This window comes from Xenopus laevis, chromosome 6L (assembly GCF_017654675.1).
Source record: "Xenopus laevis strain J_2021 chromosome 6L, Xenopus_laevis_v10.1, whole genome shotgun sequence".
Taxonomy (NCBI): Eukaryota; Metazoa; Chordata; class Amphibia; order Anura; family Pipidae; genus Xenopus; species Xenopus laevis.
Window position 1 is genome coordinate 5,973,690 of NC_054381.1, and position 19,756 is coordinate 5,993,445.

The following is a 19,756-nucleotide window of genomic DNA, read 5'->3' on the forward strand; positions in this document are numbered from 1 at the left end:
GTCTGGCGGCAGAGCAAGATCAGCAACGGTGCAGACTCCCAGTATGACTGAGCATAATGTCACCTCTGGAACACTCTTCAATCATCTCAGTTGACGAACTGGGTCCAAAACTACGAGTTCACAGTTATCCTTTGCTCCCTTAATAGACAAAATTGTGTGTGATTTAATCACCTTATTTAACCCAGGCTTGAGAAAGGGCTCCTGATCCTTGCCTTACCGAAGGCTCATTTAAAACAGCAAGACAGGAGTGCAAGTTCCCCTTAAAAGTTGAGGCATAAACAATGTCGGGTAGCAAAAAGTTATAGAATCAGATCAAATGTCACCTTAAACTGCCAGTCCTCTCCTCTAGAAGCACAGGGGTCAGTCTGGGTGTGTGGCTATGGCAATGGGGAATGTGTCACTAAAATGCAAATCATATGTAACCGCATAAAGGTCAAATTAAGGTTTTAAAAAAGGCAGTTTATTTTCCTGTAGTGGGAAGAAAAAGCAGCGTTATAAATGTTACGTTTCCTACAGGACATATTAAACCTTGTAACAAGAATAGCACAAGTCATATATATACAAATATTGCTTTCCAAAAGCAACTCAATGGGACTGCCCCAACTGTCGGCTGGATAATCATGTCATTACAATGACTTCCCGTCATCACTCACAATCACTGGCGTAACAAGCACTCCGTCCAATCAGGTTGTTGGCTCAGGGTGCCATGTGACCGTTACAAATCTAATCAAGACCTTAATATAATGAACAAGGCGTTTTTGGGAGGGAAAGTTGAGAATTGGCCGGTAAGGGGAGCGAGCTGTTCTGCCACATCCTACAATTGAACAGATCTCACGTGGTCAGCCTTGGATTCGCATCACTTCACCTCCATTTTTGGGCATAAAATATAAGATGTGTTAATATAAAAAGTGTAAGATCTAATTTATATTTAAAGGACCAGCAACATTTTCAAAAAAAAAAACAAACAAATGTGTTAGTTATCTACAAAAACAAGACACAAACATTTAACGTTAAAGTCGCTGAGTATTTATAAAGTAACTTACCGAAACTCCGCTTGTGCTCCTCTTCAGAAAAGTCGATCCATTTCTCCTCCCTGCCTTCCTTATAGGAGATAGCCAGGGAGGAGAAATCGAGTGCCGCACCATGATCATCACCCTGTCTGAAGAGGAGCGCAAGCGGAGTTTCGGCAAGTTATTTCTTAATAAAGACTTGGCGATTTTAAAGTATGTGTTGGTGTTTTTTTTGTACCTTACTAACAAATTTTTTCTTAGAAAAAGTTTTGCCGTTACTGGTCCTTTAACTCTTCACATTCGTACAAACACTACACACATTGCAGTCACTCCATATAAAAATACAAATCGATTAATATCAGGCTATAGGTCAGCTCTTTGGGGCCCCCTAGAGCACAACTCCTGCTCAAACACATAACAGGGCCACATAGTGGGCAGTGCATTTGTGCTGGGCCCCCCATTCTGCAGTGAAGGGGCTGAAAGTGGTATGTTTGAGAGTTGCAGGTCAGCCATCTCCATTATGCATTTAACCACCCCCCATACAGTCACCCCAATTATCATGCACTTCTAGGGGAGCCTCTTCTCTAACTCTGGCCCTGTTTGTGAGTTGGTCCAGTACCTATATCCTTGCGCACAAGTTCAACTCAGCTCCGGGGTGAGAGGGAACCTCATTGTGACATCACCACGTATTCAATAGGAAAACAATCTCAAAATCAAAAAAATGATAAAACATTTCTTGTCGTGCAAATCCTTGATTAAAGGAAAAACCTTCTCAAAATTGAGAAAATAGAGTTAATACTTTTAAAGAATCATAAAAAAAAAAAAGCTATAAAAACTGGGGGTGCCATTGAGATAAAGTGAACACAAACCTCAAAGCCAATGGCAGAACCAGCTCTGTGGAAGTTGCAGGAAATCTGTGCTTTTAAAGTGTTGGTCCCTCGGGAAGGGAAACGGGTTCTGCCAATGAGAATGTGCGATACACAATGTAAAAGATGGGTCTGTAAGAGAGGCTGCGGCTTCACACTGTACCGCTTGTATCATTGATTATTATACGACATTCTCACCCAAACAGAAACCTTTATCGTTTCAGTATGACAGTGCAGTAAGTAGAGACCTCTCAGCAGGGACACGACTGCTGCAACACTCCAGAGAAAGGTTCATGTGCAAAGAAAAAGCAGAACAGGAGAACTGAAGGGATTTAGTTTCATGATAGTTTTATCTCCGTGGCTGTCGGCTGTTCTGTGATTGGAAAGGCACAATTGTGCAAACACGGAGCTTCATAGTTTCTTCAGCCGGCTGTACAGTTCTCTCTTGCTTCTCTCCCCCGCCCATGTCCGGCTCTTCATGCGGAACTTTCTCAAGTCTTCTTTAAAGTCCTCGTGGTTCATGGGGCGGTAGCTCTGCGGGGTACAGTAGGTCTGAAGGGGAGACACATAAAATAGATTTCGGCATTGGATTTGGAAGAGTTATGTTTTGTCTGCATTCACTTTTACTCAGAGGGTGGGGGGAATACATAGAAAGTAACCAGACCACTAAGCTGTTACTTACCTTGCATTTCTGGAAAAATTCTTTATATCCACCATGTAAAATATAAAGCTCTGGATAGTGTAACTGCGGATATTCATTTCGGTCTCTGTCTTTCTCCCTTAGAAACTTGCACCTGTAACAGATACAGACAGAGGTTTAGAAAAATGAGGCAAGCCAAGTGAAATAAACTTTGTCTCTATACTTTAAAGGATAAGTAAACCTTTGAAATAAGTGAATGTAAAATTGACTAGAGCTATTCGAAGAACTTTTGCAATTTACATCCATTATTTTGTTTTATTTTTATTCCAAGATAAATGTACTGTTAATATGAATGAATTGTGTTATAACAGCGCCACCTGCTGGTCAGTTTCCCACCAGTCTGACCACCAAGTAGTCAAGGAAGTTGTCAGGAGAAAGAAAGAGGCTGCTCTGATGTTCTTCTGCTTAGAAAAGATGTGAGAAAGGTTTCTAATTTTATTATTTATACCCCAATTTTATCATTTATACCCCAAATTCTCAGCCCGCTGATCTCAAAAGTCACTAGGGGGCTGGATAGGCAGGCACAATTATATAAAGATGGCAGCAAATGGCTGGAGAAGGTGGGGCCTGCCACTGACACTTCCATAAACCTATTTGACAAAGCAAGAGCTCCTTCTAGTTTCCACTGCACCTTCAGCACACGTGGAACACAGATCGACGCAAAGGGAAGCAACTCCCATTCCCCCCCCCCCCCGACACATTAAAACAGGGAATTCTGCATCTTACTCACATTCTGGGTCCCCGCTCTGATGAGAACTCACAGTGGAAGATTAAAATGACTCGCTTGCAAGTGGACGACGAGATTGGATTCTTTAGGAAATATTCCTCAGCCTCTTGCTCCATGTGAAGGTTAATGGCTCCCTGCAGAAAGGCAAAGCATTGTGGTCTAAACTTGCCTACTAAAAACCATTGTCCTGCAGTCCATGTTTCCAGCCATTACTGTACACCGAGGGGTCTATTTCTCACGCGGTGTAAAAAAGAAAACATGGAGTAATTGTGGATTGGTTGCTGTGGGCAACATCACTGGTAGATTTTATCAGTTAGAAAACAAAAGCACTCCACTTTTTACACTGCATGATAAAAATACCTCTTAATATACCAGCCTCACATTACCATAAATAAAGCATCTTTGTTTCTCAACTATGGAGAACTCAGTACTACAACTCTACCTACAGCTTAAAGGAAAAGAAAAAAAAGAATCTACCTGTATGTGGCCTCCTTGATACTCGTAAGGGTATCTGCAATCAATAACCACAAAGCGCTCAATGAAAGGATCAAACCTGCCATTTAGGATCAGAACCATCTGCAAAAGTGTTATTAGATTAGATGAGGAAACAAGACATTTGGCATTATAAAAAAACAAAAAACAAAACTGATGTACAGGAAAAGTTACCATTTCAGGTGTGATATACTTCAGCTCCTGGTGCCTGCCGCTTACTGTAGGAAACAGGAAGACCTGAAACAGAAAACAGAGGCTAGTTAATAGTTAAACAAAGTCAAAAGCTATTTCTTGGCTAATTGAAATATCTGTTTAAAGGCAATGTCCTGACAGTTTGCAAAAGTGTGGTTTACTTTTTGCTTGAGGAAGGCATAGTTTGCTAAGAATAAGCCATTCTATGGGGTATATTTATCAAAAAGTGAAGTTAGAGATAGTCATGGTCCTCTAGAGTGAAATAACGACTCTCTCCATTTATTTCTATGGGATTTTTAAAGGTGATCTAACAAAGGATGAAAGTGAAGTTCACCATTTGATAAATGCCTTTAAAAATCCCATAGTAATGAATGGAGAGAGGCGGTATTTCACTCTAGCAGACTGTGGTGATCTCTAACTTCACTCTTTGATAAACATACCGCTACGTCTCCTTGCAGCTTTCAGATTGGGGGTCAAAAAGCTATTGCTCTGTGAGGCTACAGTTTCTATCCAGGCCCTCACCTCTGCATTTTTAAAGTTTTCATTCACTACACTGTCTGGTTGCTAGAGTAAACTAGACCCCAACAACCAGATAGCTAATATGCCAAAATGGAGAGATGCTAGATATAAAGCGAAGTTTAAAAACAAAAAAAAACTTAGACCAAATTCTCTTAGAATATCGCTGTATGCATCAAACCAAAAAGTAAATTACATTTTTAAAGCACCTCCGATACCAGCACTAAACACAATGGACCAACAAATCCCTACATAAAAGGTAGGTTTGCAAGGTCTGGCCTGTCTCAAAAACCGAAACGTTACATGACTTACTAAGTCAGGAGAATTTTTCTTACCAATGGGACACAAGTAACCTTTGATATTGCACAGAAAAAGAAAATGCATGAAAAGCCGAATACCTTTGAAAAGTCCCCGATGAGATCGACTTGATCGTTGTCCAGTATATTTTCTATGCTCTGACTCGAAAAGGATGTTGATCTCATGTACCTTGTGTTCTATGAAATAAAGGGGGGGAGAATGTTATACACTAAACATAAAGGGAAGGTGATTGGGAGTTTGGAAGAGCAGGTAACTCACTTTGTCATGATCAAGTCCTTCATTAACTATTTCAGACATGCTCTTTCGTCTTTTGCTTTTTTCTGGCGTGTCTTCGTCTAGTGGTCGCTCCACGCGTTTTAGTGCTGGTTTTGTAGTGCAGTTTGGCTCAGCCCTGGCTTCCACAAACTGAGAGACATACAAGTGGGGAGCAGGTTGAAGGTCACATGTGGAAGGGACATACAAGTGGGGAGCAGGTTGAAGGTCACACGTGGAAGGAATCAGACTGATGGAAAGTGGAATTCACACAACACTTACGTTTTCAGTGCTTTTCATAACAAGGGGAGCTGTCCATAGGCTTGCCACACCACACGGAAACTCCAGGTCGTTCTAGATACACAAGAACAATTTAATATTTATGGCATGTGCCAAAACATTCATTCCTTTATACTGATAAAAAGCTTTATTTTACCTCTAGGTCCTCTCCGTCCAACATATCCAAGAAGCCATCGTCGCTTCCTTCAGTGGACGTGGAAGCAGTGGAGGATTTTCTGACAAAGACCATATCAGAAGCAGCAACTTCAGTTTTTCTGGGAGAAGATAACTAAACAAAAAAAAAAACCTGACTTAATAGTGTCAATGAGAATATATGATAATGGGTAAAAGTAAAAAAAAAAAAAAAAAAGGGAGTAAGTTGCTGTGCAGTTTATGGATATATATATCAGGTGTAAATGGCTGGGAGCTGCGGTTATCCTAGCAACACCTACTGCTGTCACTCCACCTCTGTACATGGGGCAGGCCCATTTGAAATCTTTAGATACTGGCAAATGCCAGAGTTATTGGGCTGGTTGAGGGTAATTTGGGCCTGTGAACTTGAAATGCCAGGGCCTGTTTTCATCTCAGTCCAGAACAGCCGGTTACAAACTGCGAGCCTGTAATTTTTTTAACCAGCTCTCCAAGTCTGATTACTTCAAAGAAAAGGGACAGTTAGATGGAGGGGGTGGGCAGAAAATTCTCGGGACCTGGGGTTTTCCAGATAATGGATCTTTCCGTAATTTGGAACTCCATACCTTAAGTCTACCAGAAAATCATGTAAAAATTAAATAAACCCCAATAGGCTGGTTTTGCTTCCAATAAGGATTAATTATATATTGATTAGAATAAAGTACAAGGTACTGTTTAATTATTACACAGAAAAAGGAAGTTATTGCTAAAACTTTCGATTTGGATAAAATATAGAGTCCATGGGAGATGGCCTTTCCGTAATTTGGAGGTTTCTGGATAACTGGTTTCTGTACAAGCAAAAAGACAGGGAAAGGAGTAGCACAAGATTAACAGAATAGTGGAATTTGGCAGACAGAAAGGGCGACAGATCAGAAGTGGGGTGGGGGGGACAAGAAATAAAAGAAAGAAACAGAACAAAATACATCTGGAATAGGAATAAAGGGGTTAGAGAATCACAGGAGATTTAGCACATACCATACAGGCAGGTGCAGATTTCTGTCTTTGAACGAGACCTTCCTTCCCATCTCCGTGGAGTCTTGAGCGGAAACAGCCCCGGGAACGTGGTCTTGCAGGGATTTTAAACTGAAAGGTTTCCTGCAAATAAAACAGCCATTTTGTCAAAAAGGTGATTTGAGGCTCCCATGTAACCTGATCAACTTCTTGTGTTGTCATTTTTCTGCCAATTGTTTTCTTTTTTTAAATGGTAACATTGAACAGATGCATCGCTTTCTATCCCCGAGGCCCTGGCCATGCAAATACACGTTTCTTTGCTTACTGTAAGGCAAACCCCGTGCAGTGAATTTGCAGGCTGCATAAATACGAGCTATTAAAATAAGTACACGAGTGTTCCTGACAAGGCAGGTTTCTAACTTTCACATGATCTCACCAGTGTATTCTATGCAGTGCATCTCATATAAAAAAAGGAAACGGGGAGATTCTAGTCAATTACATAACTCTGCACCTATTGAAACAGTTGCAAAATGTGACTTTCAAATGTTCAGCTTGAATTGGACATGCAAAGTGCCCCATAGGAGAAAGAGGATGGCAGTTTGAATTACTGTGTGTGCTGAACTGAAGTCAGCTTCGTATTGATGACCTAAAGCACCTAAGCTTTTTTTCAGTGTCTGCATCTTAAATATATGTTCATATTATCACCCACAAAGCTGTCCGAAGGAATAGAAACACACATTTAAGCCGTATTAAGCAGTTTTTAACAGGTCAAAATAAATACAATTTTTTACATAGCATGAGAATAGAGTACACAGTTCTTTTAAAGGGGTTATTCACCTTTCAAACACTTTTTTCAATTCAGTTTTTAGATTGTCCCCCAGAAATAGACTTTTAAAAGTTGAATTTTCGTGTCTCTGGTGTCTGGCAGCTCAGTAATTCAAGTGCAGACTCTGAACTGTTACAATTCACAACATTTAGTTGATCCATTTCTCAGCAGCATCTCTGGACTATTAGTAACTATTGTATCAAGTCTAACAGCTGCCTGTAATGAAACCCAGAGATTCTGTTCAGCAGGGACAAAGCTAAATGTATCAATTTAGATCAGTTCACAGGGTCGATGACCCCCCCCGCCAGAGCTGCTTTAGAAGGTGAAAAATTACACTTTACACGTCAATATTAGAAAAACGTGACACGTAGAAAATAGGAAGTCACTGGAAAACGTCGCTATTTCTATCTGAAAAATAGTTCTTTGAAGGTGAACCACCCCTTTAATGAAATGAACGTGAACTTACATTCTCCTTGTTCTCCAGGTCGGCCAGGTGGAAAACTTCACATTCCAGAGAGTAAGAAAGATTCCTCTTAAAGGCAGGGCTGGATCCCAGTAAGTTTTGCTGCACAGAAAAACGGAAGGGGAATAAGCACTTAAGACAAAAACGGTCCATCCGACGGTTGAAAAGGTTTTGATCAGCTACAAGGTCAGTGTACTTCGGTACTAACTGGATGTTACACAATAAATGTTGCAACCTGATTAAAAATACTAGTTCTGGTTTAAAACTCACCGGCAGGGAATTCCTCCTTCCAATCGGTAACCTTGTGCTAGAAAAAAGTAAAAAAAGGTAACGTTACATGGGAAAAGATCAGGAATTCTCTACAATGTCAGAATAGGGAGACACTTCTGGTGCAAGCTGTGCCTGGCTAGATCTCTACAACCTCAGTGCTCTCTGTTTGGGAATGGAGAGATCATGTAAGCAGTGCTCATTACTTGCTCTTATAGCCCCTTGCTCAGACAAAGGGGTAACACTAGGTAAATAGATAGGCGGGGCAAAATAAAGTGTTTCTAAAATAATTAGGCAAAAATGTAATGTATAAAGGCTGGAGTGACTGGATGTGTAACATAATAGCCAGAACACTACTTCCTGCTTTTCAGCTCTCTTGATTTCCACTGATTGGTTACCAGACAGTAACCCTGTACGGGTAAAGTAAAAAAAGGGATGGTTCACCCAGTGCTGTAACTAGAGGGGGGCAGGCACTGGTGCGTGACGCGCAGCCAGGCCCCTCCCCCTCCGTACACGCCAGATTTCAGCGGCGAGCGGGCTGCCGGGGGGGCCTGGTCCGCTCGCACCCCCGGTAGTTCCACCAATGGGTTCACCTTCAAGTTAACTTTTAGTATGTTATAGAATGGTAAATTCCAAGCAACTTTTCAATTGGTCTTCATTATTCATTTTGTATAGTTTTTGAATTATTTGCCTTCTTCAAATAGGGGTCACTGACCCAGTCTAAAAACAAATGCTCTGTAAGGCTACAAATTTATTGTTATTGCTACTTATTACTCATCTTTCTATTTAGACCCGCCACTATTAATAGTCCATATTCTCATTCAAATCAATGCATGGTTGCTAGGGTAATTTAGAATCTAGCAACCAGTTTGACACTGCAAACAGGAGAGCTGCAGAATGAAAAGCTAAATAACCAAAAACCTTCAAATAATAAGTGAAACACAACTGCAAATGGTCTCAGATTCTCATAATCAAAATTAAATCAAAGGTGAACAAGCCCTTTATCTAGGGCACCATCATTACCATGCCCATTACTGTAGCCTCATGTCAAGATACTTACTGTCCAACCCTGACACGATCAGGAGTCGTTTTTTGAAACCTAGGGGTGAAAAAGAAAATGTAAATAAAATTTAAAAGTCAGTTTCTATAGAGATGCAGTTGTGTGACTGCTGGGGGAGGGTAGAGCAATGTGCATTTATACTACATGGAATGCGAGACTAGAACATAAGATTTGCATAGTTACAGGTATTCATAAAGCTGAATGGATGCGAGAGCCTTAAGGGCAATTCCCTTTTTCTAAAAACGCAGGTGACCAACAACTAAAATACATTTTTTACTGCAAACAATCACTGTATACAAACCAGCAAAGAGGAGCTACTTCACCCTTAAAAGGCAACATGTCCGACTTTCTGCTTTGAAAAGATCTTACACACTTATAAGTCTCCCCTCACTGTTTAGTTACCAAATACAATACACCCCTCACTCACTTAATTCTGATCTTGCCCACTCCCACGCCTTGTGTCTCATTCCCTTCCCCTTTAGATTGTAAGCTCTTTTGCACAGGGCCTTCCTCATCTTTTGTACCGATACAGGTGGTTATGTACGTAACTATGTTCTATGTATGCAATTCATTTGATTTCTTTGCATAAATACATTTTACAGCACTGCAGAAAAGGTTGGCGCTCTAAAAATACATTGTAATAATACAGCACACCATAGAGGGTCCCAAGACCAAATCCAAACAGGCTGGCTAAACTGTGCCATGGGAATTGCATTTATTTTGGTCCCAAGAAGACGATGGCTGTGCCAGTATTTTGTCTGGAAACGTGCATCACGGGGCAAGTTCAAGACTTTGGGCTCGTATTAGAAAGCACCTATTTATTCAAGTGAAGTATGAGCCTAAGGGCAGAGACACACCTTCAGATTCTGGGAATTAAGGTGGCCATACACGGGCCGATAAAAGCTGCCGCCAGACCGAGTTGGCAGCTTATTGGCCCGTGTATGGGGGCCCCCCCGACGGGCTTCCCCGATCAAGATCTGGCCGAAAGTCGGCCAGATCTCGATCGGATCGGACTAAAAATCCCGTCGGATCGCGGGCGCATCTGTTCGTTGATGCGGGCCCTGCGATCTGACCGCCCGTTCGCTAGGATCCGATCGTTGGGCCCAAGGGCCCACAATCGGATCAGCCCGATATTGCCCACCTCAAGGTGGGCATATCGGAGGGAGATCCGCTCGTTTGGTGACATCGCCAAACAAGCGGATCTCTCCATGTATGGCCACCTTTAGTTGCACGGCAACAAATCTCTACTTCGGGGGCCACTAATCTCCCAGACTTTGGAAAGCGAATCGCTCCAAGTGCCATCCTCCTGGCGATTTTCATTCTAGCTGCCGGGAAGGTGGTTCGAGGAGATTAGTCGTCCAGAAGAAGAGATTTGTTGCTGGATGACCAATGCCCCCGAATCTGCCTGTGTGTCTCTGCCCCAAAAGGACAAAGAGTGAGGGTTTTTGGGCAAGTGTAAGACCAGGGCCACAGTCTGATGAAATATGCAGGTTGATTTCAGCCCTAGTAAGATATTGCCCCTGGTAGGAGATAAATATTGGCCCCCATTTCAGCAGACTGATTTAGGTCCCATGTGTAAGTGTAAAACTTCCCATGCACTAGAAGGAATGAAACTCCTAGTGACCACCTCTGTATAAATGAACATCAGTCACATTACATTTGGGGTCGTTTAAAGCTGAAGTGATTTCTATAGATCCATAAGCCATGGAGTAACAATGCAATAAATTGAATACAAATATCAGTGTAACATTAATCCCATCATTTGCTTTATTGGGAGAGGCAGGAGAAAGGGGCCATTATAACAGAGCAGCCAAATGCTGCCGCAGGAAAAGTTAAGAGGTACATACGTTTCTTCTGTGTCTCTTAGATCCATCTTAATTGGAGAATCCAGGCAGAGACCTGCAAACAAAATTATAGCCAGGTTGTGTAAACCAGGAAAGGAAATTTCAAGTCACTGATCAAATTAGGGTTCATTACAATTTAAATTGTATATACGGAAGTCAACGTTAGTATTGAGCTTCTGCTAAACAAATGACCAACACCAATTGTAAAATATAAGGACAGGACATACCGGCGTCCATTGATTCTGAAGAGTCTGTTCTTTGCATGGACCAGCGATCTTCCAGCTTACGTGTAGGTGTTTCACACTGGCTGAAATAGGGTTAAAAATGTTTATTTTGAAGTGTCCTAAAACTGTCTAGGCCTATAAATACCAACAGCAGAAAAAGCATGCGGATATTAGAAGCAGAAACAACAAAATGAGTGCACAAATACACACGTAAGAAATAAATATAGGAAAAGGAGTTTAGAGTACAGCAATTATAGTGCGGTGCTTAGGTAATACAGAACCCCCAGGCCTAACACCACAACAAGTTACACAACAAGTCACACAACAGTAGATACTATAAAACAGTAGGGACGGCACAAATTAGGATGCAACCAAATGAAATCCAAAGCCTTAGGGGGTAGGAAAATGCAAATAAGAGAGTTTGGTGCCAGTCTAACCCAGTGCAGGTGGGCCCCTAAACAAGCATTTCATGAGTAGCCTGTTCCCAGCTGGCCCCACACTGCAGGATGAGCAGCCGATTCAGTGGCCCTTGCGCTGGAAAAGTTTTACTGAACAAGCCAGTCACATATTCGGGAGAAGAGAGGCAGGAGTAAAACTCAACAGCAGCCCTTGTTGACTAAACATCACACACAGCTTTCAGCTCAGAAACAAGAGGCAATGAAGCCTTGTACCAGAGGGGCCACCTCTTTAGCTTCAGACATGCCTGGCTTCTTAGCCACAGAGGCAACATGTGCAAGGAAAATGGCCACCATTCAACATGTGACAGCCAGCTGCAGGATTACAGGCCTCAGTTACATGTTTAAAGGGGTTGAATTAAACTTTTAGTATGAGTGATATTATGAGACAATTTGCAATTTTTAAGGTTTTTAGAGTTATTTAGCAGCTCTTCAATTTGCTTTATAAATCTGTTTGCTTGGGTCCAAATTTCCCAAGCAACCATGCAGCGATTTTAAGAAGAGGCTGGAATATGAATAGGGGGAAGAGCTTACTAGAAAGAAAAAGCAAGAACAATAAATTTGTAGCCTTACAGAGCATTTGTTTTATAGATGGGGTCAGAGACGCCCATCTGAAAGCTGGAAAGAATCAGAAGTAAATAATAATAAAACTATAAAAAACAAAAACCAATGGAAAGGTTGTTTAGAATTGGCTATTATATTACATACTAAAAGTTTACTTAAAGGTGAATCACCCCTTTAACTGCAGGCCTAAATGACACGTTTAACTGCAGAATGTAGAACAGGCCAAATGACTGCAATGTATGGAGACCTTGGGTGGTCTGGTTACTGACACTGCCTTATATTAGAATTACTGCCAGTCACAATATAGCTGGGATACGCTCCTTTCTTTCACAAATAACAGCCAAAACATTATTCCATGCCCTTATCCTATCTCTTTTTGAGTATTGCAATCTCCTACTAACTGGTCTTCCCTACTCCCACCTCTCCCCCATCAATCAATCCTTAACTCCACTACTAGGATCCTCCTGCTCTTTCCTAAGAGGGAACCTGTCCAACCCCAAGTAAAATCCTCAGCATGGCTGCCAGTAAAGCAAAGGATAACATAAACTGCTACTACTAACATTCATATCCATCACTCCTCTGCTCACTGTACGTTCCTGGCCATCCCCTCCTCTCAGTCTCACACCATCCTCATCCACCTCGCACCTTAAACTTTTCTACCTTGCGGTTCCTTCCCTCTGGAATTCCATCCCTAAAATCCTCCATAAGGAGCTCTCTCAATGTCTTCAAGAATGAGTCAAGTCTAGTCCTGGCACTTAAGGGCCAATGCCATAACCTTGTGCACTTTACACCTCCAGTCTGTGTCTGTATGTTATCCAACCACATAGACTGTAAGCTCTACAGGGCCGGGAACTTCTTCCTACAGTGTCTCATAAAGGGGTTGTTCCGCTTTCAAACACTTTTTTTAGTTTCAATTGTTATTTTCAGATTGTTCTCCAGAAATACTTTTTTCAAGTGCCTTAAAAATAATTTACCGTTTCCCCCCCAAAATCTAAGTTTAAAGTTGTCTCTGGTGTTTGAGTCTGACAGCTCAGTAATTCAGGAGCAGATTCTGTTACAATTTTACAACATTTAGTTGATACATTTCTCAGCAGCATCTCTGGAGTATCAGTAACTATTGTATCAAGTATCAATTCTACTCAGCAGGGACAAACATAAGAAATGTATCAACTAAATGTATCAATTTAGAAAAGTTTACAGAGTTGGCGACCCCCCCCTCCCAGGTCTGCTTTAGAAGGTGAAAAAGTCTATTTCTGGTGAAAAATCTGAAACCAACTGAACTAGAAGTGTTAGAAGGTGAAATATCCCCTTTAACACATGGCACTTGCACTCAGTGTATCATACTATAGTATTTATTAGGTTACTCTGCTGTGTATCCATACAGTGCTGTACAAATAACATTATATAAACATAATATATAGACAACACATGAAGGGGCCTCAAGAAAGACAAAGAGCAATATTTTTACATTTAAACCAAGATCCCAACCCAGCATTCTTTCTATCTGTGTCATTTAAACAGAGAGCAACTTGACTTCTAATATGCCTTAGTGACAGGGACTAGAATTCTACATCAGAGGGTTGTATTCCCCAAAATAAGATGAGAAACGTGACAACTACAATTCAGCAAATGAACTAGGGGCAGATATATTAGCCATATGTTTTCTTATCTCCCAGCCTCCATTCTCAGCCTCTGAAACATGTGACTCCAACCTTTTCCTCTCTGGCTGCAACTGAACTACATCTTTCTGCACCCCATGCTAGCACAGGACTCTGGAAGTAGTTCAGCAACAGACCGTAGCTTGCTAATAGGAAGATAGGCTGGAGATTGACAAGGGCCCCCTAGCAATACAGTAAGGCAGTGACCACCCCAATGCAGCAGGGGAATATGTACCTGTGCTAGCATGGGGTGCAGAAAGATGTAGTTCAGTTGCAGTGAGAGACAGATTGTAGTCACATGGTTCAGCGGCTGAGAAGGGGGACTGGGAGTTAGTAAGAAAATACAGTGCTGCTCAACGTGTTGGTGTGGCCAAAATATTAGGCTTCTTTTAGAAACCCATGTGCCCCTCCTTGATTTAAGGAAAGCGAGTTATGACTTGTTTTAGGAAATTGGGACCTTGCAATATAAGAAGCCAGGAGCCCCTAATGCAACAGGAAATGCACGAACAGAAGGACAGCACTCCGGTAAAGAACAGGATTTTATTGCTGGGTACTGTAGAAAAACATATGCCTTACGCGTTTCGGGAACACCTTCCCTTAATCATAGGCCCAATGCAACAGGGACATGTACATGTAAATCAGTGGTGCCCAACATACAGATCTACATACAACTCCCACTACCCCTTGGAAGTCTATGGCTATGTTGGACACCTCAACATTAATAGATGCAGGATGCCCTAATAAGGAACTACAGGTGAGCCCTTCCTCGTGCCCATTACCTGCCCCAGGCCCTTCCTCGCGCCCATTACCTGCCCCAGGCCCTTCCTCGCGCCCATTACCTGCCCCAGGCCCTTCCTCGCGCCCATTACCTGCCCCAGGCCCTTCCTCGCGCCCATTACCTGCCCCAGGCCCTTCCTCGCGCCCATTACCTGCCCAGGCCCTTCCCCGCGCCCATTACCTGCCCAGGCCCTTCCCCGTGCCCATTACCTGCCCCAGGCCCTTCCTCGCGTCCATTACCTGCCCAGGCCCTTCCCCGTGCCCATTACCTGCCCCAGGCCCTTCCTCGCGCCCATTACCTGCCCAGGCCCTTCCCCGTGCCCATTACCTGCCCCAGGCCCTTCCTCGCGCCCATTACCTGCCCAGGCCCTTCCTCGCGCCCATTACCTGCCCAGGCCCTTCCCCGTGCCCATTACCTGCCCCAGGCCCTTCCTCGCGCCCATTACCTGCCCCAGGCCCTTCCTCGCGCCCATTACCTGCCCCAGGCCCTTCCTCGCGCCCATTACCTGCCCCAGGCCCTTCCTCGCGCCCATTACCTGCCCAGGCCCTTCCTCGCGCCCATTACCTGCCCAGGCCCTTCCCCATTACCTGCCCAGGCCCTTCCCCGTGCCCATTACCTGCCCAGGCCCTTCCTCGCGCCCATTACCTGCCCCAGGCCCTTCCTCGCGCCCATTACCTGCCCCAGGCCCTTCCTCGCGCCCATTACCTGCCCCAGGCCCTTCCTCGCGCCCATTACCTGCCCAGGCCCTTCCTCGCGCCCATTACCTGCCCAGGCCCTTCCTCGTGCCCATTACCTGCCCAGGCCCTTCCCCATTACCTGCCCAGGCCGGCCAGTTGGTCCATATTGAGAGCGAGGCTGGTGACCGGAGACAGCGCAGTGTCGGCCTCGCAAGAGAACAGGGACTTGACCACAGGGAGGCCGGAGAGGCGGCTGGATCCTCGGACATGAGCCGGAGCAGAACGAAACCTCTCCATCTTCAGGCTAAAAGCGCTGCGGCCGGACACGACAACCACTGCAAAGAGAAAGTATGTGAGGAATGAATATACGACGCGGGCGGCCTCGCTAAACTAGACAGTAATTGCGCTTGCTCATGGCACGTGCCGTAAGACTGGCTTTAGAGAAGCTGCTAAATCTATAGTTTGCAGGGCCATGCGGGCGGGCGTATAGAAACTACACGATTCCGAACCATCAGGCCGGCGGATAATTAAGTTCAGGTAACACGGCTGTAGCGCTTCTCTAATTCCCAGCAAGTCTCTATGCGACAAGGGCACCGGGAGTCGTAGTGCTCAAACGTCTGACCTTACAGGCCTGGCTGTAAAATGAAGGCCCGAGTACCTTCCAAGTGTCCTTCAGCGGCGGAGGGAGGCCGATCACCCCACTACCGGCTCGTTCCGAAGACCTAGCGTCAGCACGTAGCTTCCGATTAACCACAACACTGCCCCGTTCCACGTCAATCTAAAAGACTCTTCCACTTCTCGAGCTTAGATTTGGCGCCATGTCGGTGTGGCGAATGGGGAGCGAACGTGACAGGTCTCACAACCAATCAGCTCCAACACTGCTGGCGGCTGCAGCCAATCCGGAATCGGAGCCCCTCCTTTGGCGCCCTAATTCTCGCGCATCTAGATCTCGGGACGTATGGAGGCCCCCGACCAATGGTAACTCCCAACATGTACAAACCTAACGATGATTCGGTGGTGGTTGCTGGGCGGGAAGAAAATGCTACCAATCGGCGGAGAGTTGCCAGGGGAGGCGTCGTGAGGCGCGAAAGAAGTGAGAAGTCAGGCTCCTACTGTGACTGAAGCAAAGTGACCGAATACTGCTGGTTTAAAGGGGCGTTTGGCTAATTTTAGACTTTTACAATGGCTCATTCTAAACAACTTTTCAATTGGCCTTTATTTTTGTTTTTTAAAACTCTTCTGATTCTTTTCAGCTTTCAAATGGGGGTCACTGACCCCATCTAAAAAACAAATGCTCTGTAAGGCAACAAATGTATTGTTATTGCTTCTTTTTATTACTTATCTTTCTATTCAGGCCTCTCCTATTCATATTCCAGTCTCTTACTCATATCAGTGCCTGGTTGCTAGGGGAATTTGGACCCTGGCAACTGCTTTATTAAAATCGAAATTACTCAAAAACCACGATTAATGGAAAAACGAAAACCACTTGCAAATTGTCTCAGAACGTCCCCCTGTACATCATATGAAAGTGAATAGCAAAAATGTTATGGCGACCTCGGACCTCCCAACATTTTGGAAACATAAAAGAGGACTTCACAGCATCCATCTTGCGGCTCCTTGGTCAGCTGACTGGGAGATCTGTATTTCGGCGCATGCGCAGTTGGAGCAATTTGCCGGTTTTTGACAAATGTGGCGAAAATGACAGAGATTAATGATCTCCCAGTCGGCTTACCGAGGAGCCGGAAGATGGATGCCGTGAAGTCCGCTGGCAGAATCTGCGACGAGGGGTAAGTATAAAGTATGGGGCATTTCCCCGGGGGGCAGTTAGCCTGGAGGGAGGGGGGTCTAAGTGGGGTGGGGGGTACCAGGGTTTTTCATACAGGGTTTCCTTCACTTTAAGCCGTGAGTCTGAGTTCTAATCTAAAACTGTTACAAAAGTATCTTAAGTATCTATTCTGGGCTCTCTGCAAAGAGCCAATTAAAATATCCTGAAGATGGCTGCAGTGAAGTCCGATGCCTGAATCTGCACCGATGGGTAAGTATAAAGTTAGGGGCATTTGCCCAGGGGGGTAGCTGGCATGAAGGGAGGGAGGTCTACGTGGGGTGGGGGTAGGGTTTGTTTTGGCTAAAGGATTGAATAAAGGAGAACAAAACCCTAAAAGTTAAAAAAAAAAACCTACCCCCCTAACCTACATAGACCCCCTAGCCTAACTGCTACCCCGGGCAATTGTCAGACGGTCCCTAACTGCTCTGCAGAGAAACACTCATACTTATGAACCGCAGGGGGAGCCCCCGCCTTACATTCCAGCCATGCAGAACTCAAGCAGCTTTGTTTGTTTCCCTGTAGAGCAGTCGGCGACTGTGTAGAGATTTGTATTGGATTTTATTTTGGCTTTACATCCCCTTTACTGTTTCCAACTCCAGCTGCAGGGACAAAGATCATGGAGCGAGATTGAAACAGATAAACAGGGATTCTATTTGGAGGATTATTTTGCTGCAGCCACTGATTCTGGAGAGTTGGAGAAAGTTTGTATTAAACAATACAAAAACTATAAAATCCACATTAGATTACATGACAACACAGGACTATTAATCAGTCTTGCTGTATCAGCTTCTGGCAGATATTATTGGACTTGTGCTGTTTTGATCATTTATGACGATCCCTAAGCAGCCCAGACCACACTGAGCATGTGCACAGTCTTGGTCTTGCAAAGATGCTAACTTTGAAAGCATAAATCATTTGTTTGATTAGGCTTGTGGTACAGTAAGTTCATGTTTATGTTTAGTATACAAAATACAGCATTTTTAGCCTTATTCTATTTTACACTTTACTTCCCCTTTAACTCACTTCTTACCGCTAGTAGGATGTCACCCCCCCCCCCACTGTATATCTTTATATTCCCTAGGTTCAATCTAACAATGGGCACTGGATTTGGTGTACAGTAGAACCCCCATGTTAGGTTTTTTAAGGGATCAGAATAAAAACGTTTAGAGTCACATTTATCAAGGGTCGAATTTCGAATTCTAGTGAATTTTTTAAAAACTCCCATAAACTCCCATCAACTTGAAATTCGTCCAATTACAATCTATAATAAAAATCAAATTTTTTTAAACTCGGGTGAATAGGATCGCCCCGAAAACTTGAATCGAATTTGATTCGAATTTTAAGAACTCGATTTGAGTTAAATGTCAGGAAGGCTGCAAACAACTCCAAATTGATCCCTGGACCTCTACCGTTGACTTAAACAGCAATTGTCAGGATTTAGGTGGCAAATAGTCGAATTCGAGTTCTTAAAGGGCCAGTGTATAATAAATCCCGAAAATTTAATTTGAATTTATTTTAAAAACTCAAATCGAATTTGAAAAACTCCCTAGTCTAATTTGACCATAGAAAAACTAAATTTTGAATTATGAATTTTCAATTCGACCCCAGGGAAAATGTATTATGCATAATATATAGGTGGGACCACAAAAAACAATGTAAAATGAGGGAAAACTTAAAATCAGGGGATGTAAAATGGAGGTTTCACTGTATTTAGGCTAGAAGGTGCCCACAAGCATGAACAAATGTTTTTCAAGTATAGCGGACAAATTCAGGGGTGTAACTACAAAGGAAGCAGAGCCTGCGGCTGCAGGGGGACCCAGGAGGTATAGGGGCCCCATGAGGTCCTAATTCATATATAATTTCAATAAATATTGGCAAAACAGATAAACCTCTAGATGTTTTGGGGGCCTGCTGTGGGGTCCAATAATATCTAGTTAAACCACTGGAAAAGTACTAAAAATATATTTGTAAAAAACATACGCACCTTTATAGTAGACTTTACAATATTGGATCGTGCATGGTCTTGTGTTCCTCTGGGTACTGGGCTCCTCATCAGGGACTCCCCATGTTTAATTACATCCTCCTAGCTAGACATACGGTCATGCAACCTAACTTTTTCTTCCTCACTATACTTTAATATACTTGTACTTATACTTTAATATACTTGCAAATCCGCACTATAGCGACTGGAGGAGCTGTAATAGAGTTTGATGATGTGTCAACTTTGCATCTTCAGTAGAACTGGTTGTATGTGTCTTCCACCATCCACCTGGCCTGTTACACACCATCAAATGTTACAGTTATGCCTTATTATCAACTGTCAAACAGAAACACCAGTTGCCAGAGACAAACATGGCTGCCGATAGATCAACAAGTGCTGATTGGTAGGACTGAAGCATGAATGAGGTTTCCCTCCTCACCAGCCATTACTTTATTGGTAGCCATTGGTTGGGTTTCGTGCCTGGCACCTGAGCAGTAACCCATAGCAATTCGCTTTTTTGTTTCAACCAGGTGCAGGTAGGACAACAAAAGCAAAAATGTGATTGTTTGCCTCCCATGTGCCCAGTGTTATAATTTAGCCCACTGCTTTCTAACCCCAAACTACTCTATAGCCCTCTTAGAG

The 19,756-nt window shown here is 43.4% G+C and overlaps 1 protein-coding gene across 4 annotated transcripts; it reads right to left on the bottom strand.

The window, feature by feature from the left end:
- Nucleotides 1–438: 438 nt before the first annotated feature.
- cdc25a.L (cell division cycle 25A L homeolog) lies at nt 439–19,408 on the bottom strand. 4 transcript variants are annotated; one of them, XM_018266331.2, is made up of 17 exons: nt 19,118–19,408; nt 15,448–15,643; nt 11,180–11,259; nt 10,956–11,007; nt 9,109–9,147; nt 8,052–8,088; nt 7,785–7,883; nt 6,517–6,636; nt 5,510–5,641; nt 5,356–5,427; nt 5,080–5,226; nt 4,902–4,997; nt 3,970–4,032; nt 3,781–3,879; nt 3,307–3,437; nt 2,559–2,670; nt 439–2,428 (listed from the first exon to the last, which is right to left on the bottom strand). In XM_018266331.2, exons 2-17 carry the CDS (start codon nt 15,603–15,605, stop codon nt 2,288–2,290), a joined length of 1,578 nt encoding a protein of 525 aa, XP_018121820.1. In that variant the 5' UTR covers nt 15,606–15,643; nt 19,118–19,408; the 3' UTR covers nt 439–2,287.
- Nucleotides 19,409–19,756: the final 348 nt, after the last annotated feature.